The sequence below is a fragment of the Hippocampus zosterae genome, chromosome 2 (assembly GCF_025434085.1).
Source record: "Hippocampus zosterae strain Florida chromosome 2, ASM2543408v3, whole genome shotgun sequence".
Taxonomy (NCBI): domain Eukaryota; kingdom Metazoa; phylum Chordata; class Actinopteri; order Syngnathiformes; family Syngnathidae; genus Hippocampus; species Hippocampus zosterae.
In genome coordinates, this window is record NC_067452.1 from 22,789,821 (window position 1) to 22,803,158 (window position 13,338).

Sequence of the window (13,338 nt, forward strand, 5' to 3'; positions counted from 1 at the left end):
AAAATGTCATTTTACAGGTATGAATCCAAATTCTTATTTAGTTGTTTCTCAAGATTGTTGTCTTTTTAGTGTTTTGGTCTATGCGACTGTTAGAAATAAATAATGTGTATGTTAAAATAACGTGTGGTTGTTCCACCTGAAATGTTGATTCTTTGGAATGGTGTGATATGTAAAATAGGAGCTACATAAATCTGTATATTTTGCAATACATACACTACTGGTTAAAAAAAATCTGTATGTATGTATGTGTGTGTATGTTTGTAGATGTAATGAGAGAGCGGGAGCCCGCTCTGCAGCTACTTAATACACGTTTTTGTGTTAAAATTCACATTGTCATTCAACATCACAGACACTAAAGTTGAAACCCTACCATGTTTACTATGAAGTAGAAAAAAATACCCACGCTCTTACACCACGTGGGTGGCGGTGTCTGTCTCTTGGCAACGGACAACATTGCAGCCCCAACTTGAAAACGGGACTTTAACGGTCAGTCGTCCATCAAGAGTTAACTTGGGTGGGGACGGAATTGCAAATGACTGACCCAAATGGACGAGGAATCTGTGTCGTCGGATGTGGAAAACGGTGAAGAAAATCAAGACGAGGACGAAGAAGCAATCGAGGTAACGATTATCGTTCGACCAACTGCTTGAAAAATGGATCACATAACCACCCACAATCACCATCTGATCACAAGTAGGCTAAAAGTTACTGTTTTATTTGGGCTTTAATTTGCTACTTATTCAATGGTGTGAATAGTTTTGGAGAAGCCCCCCCCCATATGTTTCTGGGTTGTGTGTGTGAGTTCGTTCTGTTTGAGTACGCGTTAGCTTCCGGTTTTGCGAGCTTTCGTTTGATATTCCGTCCTCCATTAAAAAAATCCAAAACGTGCATGTTAGGTCCCCTGCAGACTACAGTTTGTCCAGCTCACGGACTTGGCAAAGTGTGTAGGGTAGCACATTCGCACCACTATCTTAACCAAACAACAAAGGGTCCGAAGCAAACAAACAAGCAAAAAAAAAAAAAGTAATAATAAACACATACTATATTTACCAAAGGGCTTTCTCGCATAAAAAATCAAGGCTGTCACAAAACTGCTGAACATGAAACCAATGCTTGTACATTTTTCACAAAAAAACTAACTGAATTTTATTATTGCACTACAGTACTGTTCTTCCTGCATACTATGACCCAGAATTTAACCCATGACCCCTGCACTGTGAGGTGGACGATCAGTGCTAACCAATCCACCACCGTGATATCTATCTATCTATCTGGCCTAATCAAGGTGTAGTATAGGGCAGTAGAATACCCAGTAAAAAAATGTAACTAAGACATTGACATCCAGAGATGATTGGTGACCTTAAAACTACAATTGACCCCTTCATATTCTCTTAGCAGCCACGATTCACATATCCACATGATTTTTATTCAATATTTTGGAATTACCTTCAGTGTTATCAAGGACGCACACGGTCGCTGTTGCAATCTACTCACTTTTTATTCAACAGAACGGCAACAAAACACATACCAACCAGAGCTGCTGATGGCCACAACTCACGCCCATGCGCTCAACACTCAGACTGTCTGTCCGAGCCAGTCTTCACTCGTCCCCTTTCACAAACATCGCCCCCCCCCCCACTCGAGTGAACGCTACCCTCACATGCATAATTATCAAAGAACAGAAATTACAAATTATATTTTTATTTATATATTATTATACTACTGAGGACAAATTTATTGTGTGTTTTACATACTTGCTGAAGAGATTATTTTGATTCTGATCGGTTTTTGAAAACATTTTTCAAACTATTTTTTTAAATTTTTCTTTCATCAAGAGGGCAAAGTGTTGACACGGGCCACATGCGAATAATTCCATAATTGTTAATGAATTGTTCAGTGTGCTCAACCTGCTCCCTGAAATCTGAGTCGATGCATCCCTTTCCTTTGTTTTATGAACAGGTTCGCCCCTTGGATCAAGACATTATAATTCCAGGACTGTCTTTACTGTGCCGAACAGGAAATGGCTTGAGACATGCATTCATTAAAGTCGTCCTAAAGGACAAGTAAGAGGGCAAAATTGCCAACCTAGCAAATCTGTTCAATCGTAAACCTCCACTTCTCTGCTTGTACTCAATATAGAAGATTAAGTGACATGGCTGCGATCAGCAATTACGTTCACCTTCGGTTCATGGACGTGTCCAACAACCGCATTTCTGACCTTTCACCTCTGTCATCCCTCACTCAGCTTCTTTGGCTCAAGGCAAGGTCTTTTTTTTTAATCAAGAAAAAAAATGGCACTTTGTCATCCACTTTCGCACTGTGATTCTTTGTGTGGTACGGGCACAACTACTAGTCCACGAAAGAGTCACTTTAAGAGCAGTGTTATTACAGTATTCAAATTGTGCGTAATGTTACAGTGGCTTAAATTTTAACACTGGCATATTCTTTAGTACTAATATGTTACTGTATTTTAATTATGGTGGTACTTGGAGAGAAAGCATTTGTTGAGGTGGTCTTGTAAATAATTTGAGAACCACTACTCTAACTGAAGTTTGAACTGGACTGTTTCTTAGATTGACAAGAATTATGTTACATGCTTCCAAGGACAAACCTTTTCTCAGCTGGCCTACCTGCAATGGCTGAGTATGGCAGCAAACCGGCTCACTGAGGTGGAAGGTCTTGTTGGACCAGCTTTGGAGAGTCTCAATCTTTCAGGTTGGGCTGATGAATGCATCTCAATAAGTGTCGTAAACCATGTGCATACGTTTGTCTTCAAGTCGTGTGTGTCCTTTACTCTGCTTACAGGGAACCGTATACAGAGATTGAATGGTCTTGAGAGTTGCCTTTTTTCCAAACTGGCTACATTGGAGCTGAGAGGAAACAACTTGACTACAACTAATGGCATTAACCTTCCTAATCTGCAGCGATTATATCTGGTAAAAAAAAAAAGTCAGTTGTAAAATGCTCAATTAAAATACATAAGTCTCTGCCTTTTGTGATGGTGTTCTTTCTCCATATTTGAGGCCCAAAATCTTATTACAAGTCTTGAGGGCATGGAGAAGTTAGAGAGTCTCACCACTCTCCACCTCCGTAATAACAAACTTGCAAATCTAGATGGACTCAGCGCCAACATGAAATGTCTCCAGTACCTCAATATCCGGTAGGCTGTACAGTGATGCCACACTATAAAAATCAAAAGCAACAACATTAAGATAAGATATCCTTTATTCGTCCCACACTGGGGAAATTTACAGCCTCCAGCAGCAAGAATGTATGTAGAAAGAAGAAAAGAGAAAGAGAAAAAAAAACATTCCTGTATCTCTCCCTTTCCCCCACAGAAGCAATGACTTCCTTGACGAGACCTGTCTTCTGGCTCTTGGCCATGTGTCCAAAACCCTGCGAGTCGTGGTCCTCTCTGAGAATCCACTGGACGGGACCACAGATTACCGGCCATATGTCCTGACTCTCATTCCAAAACTGGAGCGCCTTGATAAAGAGCCCGTTTCTCTGGAAGAGAGGGCTGAGGTGTGGAAGACAATTAAGGTGAACAAAAAATAAAGAAAAAGAAAATCACTGTGGTTTCCACGTCACTTCAGGGAAAGTTTGTTCCTGTATTGCTTCTTCTAATGGTATGCCATTTGTCATTTCAGGAACTCAAAGAGGAAACAGCCTAAGTCAAATATTTGCAATAGTTGCTCCACTTGCTGGAAAAGACTGGTTTGGATGGATGCCTCTTTAGAAACTTGAAAATGGTCATAGCTTGGATACATTGTTGTCTAATGCACTATATTATTGTTGTTTTTACTTAATTACATCTATTCCAATAATCGCAAATACTTAAAATCATATCTGACAGGGTTTCATCTTCGCAGTCACTTCTTTATTTCTCTGTGTAATGATGACCAAGTGATTTTGCGACCATTTCCCTGTTGACAACAAAGCAATTGCACTTTTAAAGTATCGCTACAGTAGTGTGGCGGTGAGTCGCAATACACACAGGCAGACATATTAAGTGCTACAGGTTCCCATTGAAAATGTGAGTGTTGCTATTCCATTTTCATACCTCATCATTGAGTTGTTGCTAGAGAGTGAAAATTAACTTGTCTTCCAATAAAGAAAGTGAGTGCAGCTCAGCTTGTCATCTTACAGCATGTGACCTTGCTGGTTCTCTGAGAGAAGAACATGCGGTCTGTGCAAGGGGTCCACAACATGGTGCCGGCCGGCAGCAAACCTCCAAGGACCACATGAGTAGCCTGCCCGCCTCTTTTAAAATTTGCTCACCAGTGAATCATTTGAGTTTCCTACCCTGTAAAATCATTGTTGATCATATTTGTGAGAAATTGTGAAGATAAGTGTCTTCACCTTGTTCTGGAATAAATCTGAAACAGCTCCTGACAACCGTAGAAAACGAATTAAACAAATTAAAAAACTGGTTCGACAGAAATAAATTGTCACTTAACCTGAAAAAATCGAAGTCAATTGTTTTTGGCACAAGACCAATCAAACACCAAGCTAAAATTATGGTAAACTCAATTGAAATAGAAAGAGCGTATGAAACTAAGTTTCTCGGATTAGTAATAGACTCAAAACTATGTTGGAAACCACATATCGATAACGTAAAAAGAAAAATAGCCAAGACCGTAGGGATCCTCTGCAAAACCAAGGAAGTGCTAAATAAGAGATCCTTGTACACATTATACACTTCATTATTATTACCATACATGACCTACTGTGTGGAAATATGGGGAATGCCTGCAAAACAAACATACTCCCTATTCTCAAACTACAAAAAAAAGCAATTCGAATTATTAATAGATCAAAATATACGGAACCCACAAATCCACTATTTATTAAATTAAATACGATGAAATTTTATGACCTGGTTGACTTTAAAATCGCCCAATTAATGTACAAAGCACACAATAACCTGCTCTGCCAAAACATTCAGAAGTTTTTTGAAATTCGAGAAAGCAACCATGAATTAAGAGGTACCAACTTATTCAAAAAACTCAAAACAAGAACAAACATCAAGCAAAGAAGTGTATCTAGCAAAGGTGTTAATCTGTGGAATAATCTCGAAACGGAACTAAAAATGAGTAAATCGCTTGCTGAGTTCAAAAACAAATTCAAAAAAATAGTACAAACAACCTACACCAATCAGAGTTAAAATGATAAATACTAAACATTAAATATAATGATAAATCAGAACTAAGTTGATAAATAGAGAAAGGTATTGCAATATCCATTATGAATACAAGAGAAAATTGACACAAGAGTGCCAGGGTGAGGATGTATATAATCCCGATACAAACCAAAAGTTGTGAAAATATCACGGTTAAGGGTAAAGTATGAGTCTTAATGGAGACTTCTTATTACTTTTTCTTTTCTGATTGATATAAAAATGATTTAATAGATATAAACACATAACGGGGTAGGACTAGATAAGTTTTTTTACTTCATCCTACTCCCTTGAACATAATAACTGTGTTGAATGAAGACTGATTTCTTTCTTTTACTTTTTTATCTACCTTATTTTCTGTCAAATTATTACTGTATATGTTTTATGTTCAATAAACAAACCAAACCAAACCAAACCTTGATGAATATCATGATTTAGTAATAAAAGATATTTCAAGGTAATTTGAGTAAATCTGTGATTTCAGAAGTGTGTGTCCAATTGATAGTCCATCACATCAATTAGCACGCAAAAAGTAGCTTTGTAGGTTGGTGATCCACGATAATGTGAACCCTATCCCAAAATTATTTCAAACAGTTGCTGTCACAACAGCAGTTTCACCGTTTTATCAGGTAACAATAGCGATTGGACACTTAAGGTCTATGTGTAGAATACTTTCCTATGATGGGACGTAGCCCAAAAAACGTGCTGACATATATTTAGTTACAGTTAAGTCGATTTCTCTGTATTTGAACATTCTTCTCAGATTTTGATTGTTTTTTTTTTACTGCCTGAATTTAAAAAAGGATATATGGACTTTTGGTTTGCGAAAATAGCCTTGTGGCCTTTTTTCGCCCCAATTTTCTACTTTTACATTTAAGTACATTACAGACTCGACTTTTTATATAGTGAATCAGGATGGATGAATGGATATTTCCTGTCTTCAGGTATCAGAGAGGTTACTTCCGCTTATTGAATGACGACTTTGGTGGGCGGGGCTTGAGTGTATTTAAATACCCTCATTTCGGAACCCCCGTCCTCCTGCTCAATAGACGTCGGTGTGATTCGCCACCGAAACCGGGAAGTAGACGCCAGATAAAACAGCCCACTGCACCATTTGTTTTAGCGACTCCGACAGTCAAAAGGAAGGCAACCCTATCAACAATGGCCATGCCCGACCAAGCAACTATGCAGGCGCTCAAGGACGTCGCCAACAAGCTGCGAATTCACTCCATTAAAGCAACATGCGCCTCCAACTCTGGGTAAACTTCTCAAACGGGCTTCTTTAGCTGTTTTGACGATACGTGCGAGCTCATTGTAGACCATTCTGTAGTGCTGACGGTCACGAGGCTTTCTGTGGCCATTGTAGCACGCACGTGCTGTACACCAGTTGACTGTCGTAAAAAATGTGGTCATTAGCCATGTGTTTACTTCGAAGTCATCATGAGTCGCGTTAGTGATTTAAATGGTGTTACGCCATTACAACGACGCCCCTAATATGCTGGACTGCAGTCGTTCTTTAAGGCGGGAAAGGGGTTTCTTTAAATAACTATTTTTATTAACAACGGTCACCTGATGGGTCACGTGCTGACCACACATGCATGCCAGATGTTTCTGGATTCAATAAAATAATCAATAAGTCCCTTGCTCAACGTCCTGGCTAAAAACCGGAAAACTGTTTGGTGGACTTCCGGTGCATGCAGATAGAACGAGCAGAACCGTAGAGTGATGACATGATGGTTCGAACCTCGATTTGCTCATATTTAGTTTGTGTCGCGAGTTACCAACGTTGTGAATGACATAGTTTGTAGTCTGCAGCCATACAAATTTGTGTCGCTGTGAAGGCTGAAACGTTTGTTGGATTGCGTAAGTTCACCCGGTTTGGTAACCGTATCTTTTGGCAGTGCGACAAGCCTTTCTGTTAAATGCAAACACTTCCTTCACGGAAGTCACCTCAAACAGGTTTTGCAGACTATACTGTATTTCCTTGTCAAGCAACCGTTAATGCTATTGTTTTCCGACACTTATTTTTTTGATTAATGCAGACTCATCCTTGTTTTTTAGCAGCCATTTCAGAGTGAGAACAGGGGGTGCTCACTAGTGCAGCTGCATTTCAGTTTAGTTGTATTGACTCTTAATTTAAAAAAAAAACGTGTTGATGATGGATTTTTTTCAAATTTATTTTTCTTGGTCTCAATTTGTTTAACAAAAACCTGTCATTTGAACGGGGCAGGGTGTAGACTTTTAATGATATGGAAAGATCTCGACTGAATCTTTTGTGTAAAGTGGTATGTAATTGAGGAACTTTTTCTAATGGGCTCTTGGATCCGAAGTCGCATACCAGAAAGCATTCGTACAGATTGCCTTTTTGCGCTGACATTTAAAACAAGATTTAAATCTCATCTACTTTGTTTCTGAGTTCATGCCTTTAATTTCCCTTATTTCCCAGCAGGACACCGCTTGGCAAAAGCACAGTGGGTAAATTTGCATCCTGTGGAAAAGGAGGAACATAACCATAATGACTGACAATTTGGCATGTTGCAAGTTTGGTAGAAATGGTGCAGTTTAAAGCCCAAGCCAAATGGGGAAGCTGAGATGCTGTTGAGTACAGAGATTTCAAAAAAAATCTTACAATACTCTGACCACTATTTCAGCATCTAACAGTTAAAGTTTGCATGAGTTCATTTTGGGGGTGGAGTCTTGAGTGGTAACTGACAATTTAATAATGATGTGACTTTGTGGATGTTCTCACAAAATATCAAAGGTTGTGTGGATGCTAACATGCTCAGAGTGTAAGAAAATTTTTAATGATGTTCCAGAAGAATCCATATTTGTAACATTTGCATGTTTTGTGCACAGTTTATTTTATTTAATTTTTAACTGAATATATTGAAATTGTCACCTTGCTCTTCCCCCTCAGCCATCCCACATCCTGCTGCAGTGCAGCCGAGGTCATGTCTGTGCTGTTCTTCCACACCATGCGCTATAAAGCTGACGAACCCGCCAACCCGTGCAATGACCGCTTTGTGCTATCCAAGGTTTCGATGTGTACATGTTTGAGCTCAGTTTTGCACGTAGCATGTTACGACGGTCATAATGTTCCCGCCTGCAACTTTTCAAGGGGCACGCGGCACCAATCCTGTATGCCGCCTGGGCTGAGGCCGGTTTTGTGAAGGAGTCTGAACTCCTCAACCTGCGCAAGATTGACAGCGACCTGGAGGGGCACCCCACACCAGTAAGACGAGAGCTCCAAGCTCCTCTTGCTGTGCATTGTTTCTCTTTGAGGTCAACTGCATTGATATGTATTCTTTTGTGTTCCCAGAAACTGCCTTTTGTTGATGTGGCAACTGGATCACTGGGTCAGGGCCTTAGTGCTGCCTGTGGGATGGCATACACTGGGAAGATGTTTGACCGGGCCAGGTGAATATGCGTGCATTTGACCGTTTATATTGGGACTGTGTGTGTGTGTGTGTGGCCACTCATCCTGCAGGGAATAAATTTGGCAGGCTAAAGTTTTTCCTTTTTTTCTTTCAAATCAAATTTGACCCTGGAAAGTAGGGCTGCTACAATGAATCTAATAACTCAAATTGGCTTACAGAAAAGGTTGAAGTAAAATCTCTGCCTCATCACTGGCTAATGTTACTGAAGTCACTCACAATGCTCCCGGTAGAAAAGATGGTGGTGAGCCAGGTGGGAAGCGTTCATGAAAGGCAAAGTCCAAAGTTGGGCCAGACAGGTGGAGGGAGTCGACAAAATGAGTCGACCTCAACAATAGTCTGACACTAATTTTTCTCAAGAAACTGCTCTGTTTAATGGAATCCTGTTTAATCTAAAACCTATCGTGAGTCCTGGATGTTGGTGGCATATGTCTTTAAATGCTGTCCTGATCAGTTAATCATCAGCTCTGTCTTACTCGGCATCTCCTGCACCTTGGTTATTGAATCGGTCTATTGTCGTTGACTGGCTCATTTTATCAAATGACTACAGTGAAAGAATGGATAATGTTCAAAGGAACCCATTTTTCACAACCAAATAAATCCAATTTGATTTCTGTGACATTTTTTTGAACACTATTGGTCATTGCTCCTGTAGGCCAGGCCATTTACTGGATGTACCAATAATTAATTGTTTGTATTTATTTATTTATTTATTTATTTCCCAAAGTTACCGTGTGTACTGTTTGCTGGGAGATGGAGAGTGTTCAGAGGGTTCCGTGTGGGAAGCCATGGCCTTTGCCGCCTACTACAAGCTGGACAACCTGGTGGCTATCATGGATGTTAATCGGCTTGGTCAGAGTGATCCGGCACCCCTCCAGCATCAAATGGATGTCTATAAAAAGCGCTGCGAATCCTTTGGGTGAGTTACCATTTCAATCTACTTACGGGCGATATGACTAAAATGAAATCAACCAACCATAAAGGTTCTTTTGAGTGTCATTATCTTTACATAGGGTATAAATGCATTGTCGATGGCAAAAAAAGTGAGTTAAATATCTGTCGGCTATTATTATAATTGTTAATTGCCAGTTTTAAAGCATCTATACTGAAAATTAAAGTAATTCATCAGTTTAGTCACATTAAGTCAATGTTTAAAAACACAATTAAATGGTATTTTTACTCAACAGTACAACAAATGTAGAACAATAGAAAGTGACAATGTATTACGGTAGTTTAGTCTTGAGTAATTCGGCATGTAGCAGGTATGAAAAATCGCAAACAAACAAATTGCCCCCTCTGAAAACCTTTTTTGAAGTGGCATTACGGTCATCGCTACAATGGGCTTGATCGGATTGTTTTCACCCCAAAGTATCTCATTTTGAGAAGGTAAATCATTTTAAATTGGATTTCAGCCAAATACTACAATCTTAACTTTTTAAGAGCCATTATGTATATTGGAAAGGCATTATTTCACATGGACCGAAATGAAAACTACTAAACCAAATCTTTCATAGGATGCTGTCATGAATGCCGATGGCACTGCAACAGTTTTAAATATTGTCACCTGAGATAATGGAGCCCATTCAGTGTTGTTAAGGCTTGCATACAGCTTACGATGATATATTTCACATTTTTCTGTAGCTGGAACACAATTGTTGTGGATGGGCATGATGTGGAAGCACTGTGTCAAGCTTTCTCGAACGCTCAGCAGAGTCGCGGCCAGCCCACTTGCATTGTTGCCCGGACGCTTAAGGGAAAAGGCCTCAAAGGTAGGGTGTTTTACGTCGTCCTATTCAACATTTTCTTTCCACGTTTACTCAATGGCTTTTATTTTTGGCAAGGTATTGAGGATGAATTGAACTGGCACGGAAAGCCCATCCCCAAGGACACGGTGGATGGATTCTTGAATAACATACTGGGGCAAATTCAAAATCCCAACAAGACCTTGTGTCCTGAACTGCCCAAGGATGACGTCACACCTGCCGACCAAAGAATGATCCCCCTGTCCGAACCTCCATCCTACAAGAGCGGTGAAAAGGTCTTTTTTATTTTAATTTTTTTTGTGTACATTTACCCATTGAAAGTTTGTTGTTGGTATGCTTGTAATTTGTAAAACGCCGGCCTCCACAGTGGGAGCAGAATACTGTGGGTAAAAGGTTGCTTTGCTGGGTCGATTAAGTGGTTAAACAATTTGCGGTAACTTCTGTTCTCTGCCCTTTCAGGTGGCAACGAGGCGTGCGTACGGTCATGCACTGGCCAAGCTGGGCCGATCAAGCAGCAGAGTGGTCGCCCTCGATGGGGACACCAAGAATTCCACGTTCTCCATAACCTTCCAGAAATCTTTCCCGGACCGCTTTATCGAGTGCTTCATTGCTGAGCAGAACATGGTAAATGAGATTCAAGTTTTCTGAGGCGAACGCTGAACGAAACCTTCTTATTTTCAATTACTCACTTGGAAATGTGACTCTTGGTACTATTTCACTCAGGCACTGGTTGAGTTAGCCAGATAGTGTAGTCCTCAAGCCTAAGGAGTATTTTCGTTGACTCTGCTGCTGCAGGTGGGAGTGGCAATTGGCTGCGCAGCTCGTGACCGCGCTGTGGTATTTGTCAGCACGTTTGCTGCCTTCTTCTCCAGAGCCTATGACCAGATCCGAATGGGAGCCATTTCGCAGTCCAATGTCAACTTTGTGGGGTCCCACTGTGGCGTTTCCATTGGTGAGGTTTTGGAATGACATCTGCACACTTTCTTCTTTTTATGTTTTACCGAGTGGGTGTTCAACAATGGCCTTTTATCATTCCAGGTGAGGATGGTCCTTCTCAGATGGCGCTCGAGGACCTGGCCATGTTCCGTGCCATCCCTACTTGTACGGTGTTTTACCCCAGTGACGCAGTGGCCACAGAGAGAGCTGTGGAGTTGGCAGCGAATACAAAGGTGTTTTTTTTTTTTCCCCCCCTTCTCCCCCTTCTTGAGCATTGCATTGCCAACTTGCTTTTGACATTTCCTTGATTTCCTCAGGGGATGTGTTTCATCCGAACCAGCAGACCAGACACGCCAATCATCTATTCTGCTCAGGAGCCTTTTGAGCTTGGTGTAGCCAAGGTGAATAGTCATTCTTATCTGCTTTAAGGTTTGTACAAAGAACCTTATGTAATGAAACTTGACTCCCACCAGGTTGTGCGCCAGTCTAACAATGATCTTGTGACTGTGATTGGAGCTGGTGTCACTTTGCATGAGGCTCTGGCTGCTGCTGACATGCTGCAAAGTGAAGGTATATCTTTACTGCCCTCTAGTGGTTCTGTGTATAAATTGGGTTTGCAATCTAGCGTCACAAAAGAGTTGTCATCAGAACTGTCCTTCTTATAAAAAACTCTGGATTACTTGAATTCTGTCCTTTTTTTAAAGGGAAAAACATTCGTGTGATTGATCCATTCACTATCAAGCCTTTGGATGCCGACACCATTTTGGCCAGTGCAAAAGCCACAGGGGGACACATCATCACAGTGGAGGACCACTACAAGGAGGGTGGGTGGTGTGGTTTGTCTTTGAGTGTATGCATGACTATTTGGATCCTTTACGACGTGTCATTTTGCACAGGTGGTCTTGGAGAGGCGGTCTTGTCGGCGGTGGGCCACGAGCAGGGCATTGTAGTGACCCGGCTGGCAGTCACCAGCGTTCCTCGCAGTGGGAAGCCCCAGGAGCTCTTGGACCACTACAACATCAGCGCGAAGCATATTGCCAACACTGTGCGCCAGAAATTTGCCAACTGATGAGACTGCACCTTCTTCAGCTTGTTATCATGCTCAGCTTTTTTACCCGACTTGTTCCAGCAGTCTTGTAGGTGCCTGTTAACTCGTCTGTTTCCAGAGCCAGTCTACTTGTGATCTCGTTATTGTTTGCAGACAAACTTATTTGTTACCTCTTCACATTCTACTACTGTATATGCAAAACATTTCTTTGCTTCACACTGTTGAATGAATAGTTCGTTTTTAGAAAGCTTCCAAATTTGTTTACTATTCCAAAACCCAACAAAATGTTACTGGTAGTCTGGTGTGCTGAATTAAACATGCTTAACACAGTATTGCGTTATGGTATATATATATTTTTTCTGAGTTTAAATTTATTTGACCGGTGCTTTGCAATTTGAAAGTGTGCATTCTCTATCAACTTGCTCATGAATGGGAAAGAAGTTCACTTCAAATTTAGCCGTGTAGCATATTTACGTAAGACAAAGTTGGTTTTGGAGAAGCAAGAAAAATATCAATTTAACGGAGTCCAATTGACTTTTTTTTTCCCCTGGCTGACCATGATCTGAATGAATGGGAATCGACAAAGACAAAAAAAAATGTTCAATTATGCCATTTAACTTAAGATACGTTAGAGATAATTCAATGTTCATCAATTGAGTTGCACAGGTCTTGGTCTCCCACAGTTTTAATGATTTGATATCTAGTGATGAGAGAATCCTCATGAAGCGCTTGTGATTTTTCTTCGTCCAGTAGATGGTGCTCTTGGTTTAAAGCTTAAGGCTTTGGCAAGGGAAGTTACATTTCCACTGCAGCTTAATAAGAAAAAAAGTGAAGTTGAATGCACACGTGCTTTATGAAGCTTCATTCGTCCATCGCTAGATACTTCCCTGTGATTTATGGATAACTATTCTAAATTAGTCTCAAATTGAACGCTGCTCAACCATCCAGATGTCTATCATGGAAGACATTATGAAAGAC

At 40.6% G+C, this 13,338-nt stretch overlaps 2 protein-coding genes across 2 annotated transcripts; both read left to right on the forward strand.

Moving 5' to 3' along the window:
• The first annotated feature begins 451 nt into the window (after positions 1–451).
• lrrc23 (leucine rich repeat containing 23) lies at positions 452–4,128 on the forward strand. Its single transcript, XM_052057275.1, has 8 exons — positions 452–620; positions 1,960–2,063; positions 2,140–2,260; positions 2,574–2,715; positions 2,806–2,936; positions 3,024–3,160; positions 3,339–3,543; positions 3,651–4,128. The coding sequence occupies exons 1-8, from the start codon at positions 546–548 to the stop codon at positions 3,672–3,674; spliced, it is 939 nt and encodes a 312-aa protein (XP_051913235.1). The 5' UTR covers positions 452–545; the 3' UTR covers positions 3,675–4,128.
• Positions 4,129–6,193: 2,065 nt separating this feature from the next.
• On the forward strand, positions 6,194–12,690 carry tktb (transketolase b). Its single transcript, XM_052057209.1, has 14 exons — positions 6,194–6,438; positions 8,097–8,214; positions 8,298–8,411; positions 8,499–8,596; positions 9,341–9,532; positions 10,255–10,382; positions 10,455–10,651; positions 10,836–11,000; positions 11,172–11,328; positions 11,415–11,545; positions 11,630–11,713; positions 11,786–11,882; positions 12,017–12,136; positions 12,209–12,690. The coding sequence occupies exons 1-14, from the start codon at positions 6,341–6,343 to the stop codon at positions 12,379–12,381; spliced, it is 1,872 nt and encodes a 623-aa protein (XP_051913169.1). The 5' UTR covers positions 6,194–6,340; the 3' UTR covers positions 12,382–12,690.
• Positions 12,691–13,338: the final 648 nt, after the last annotated feature.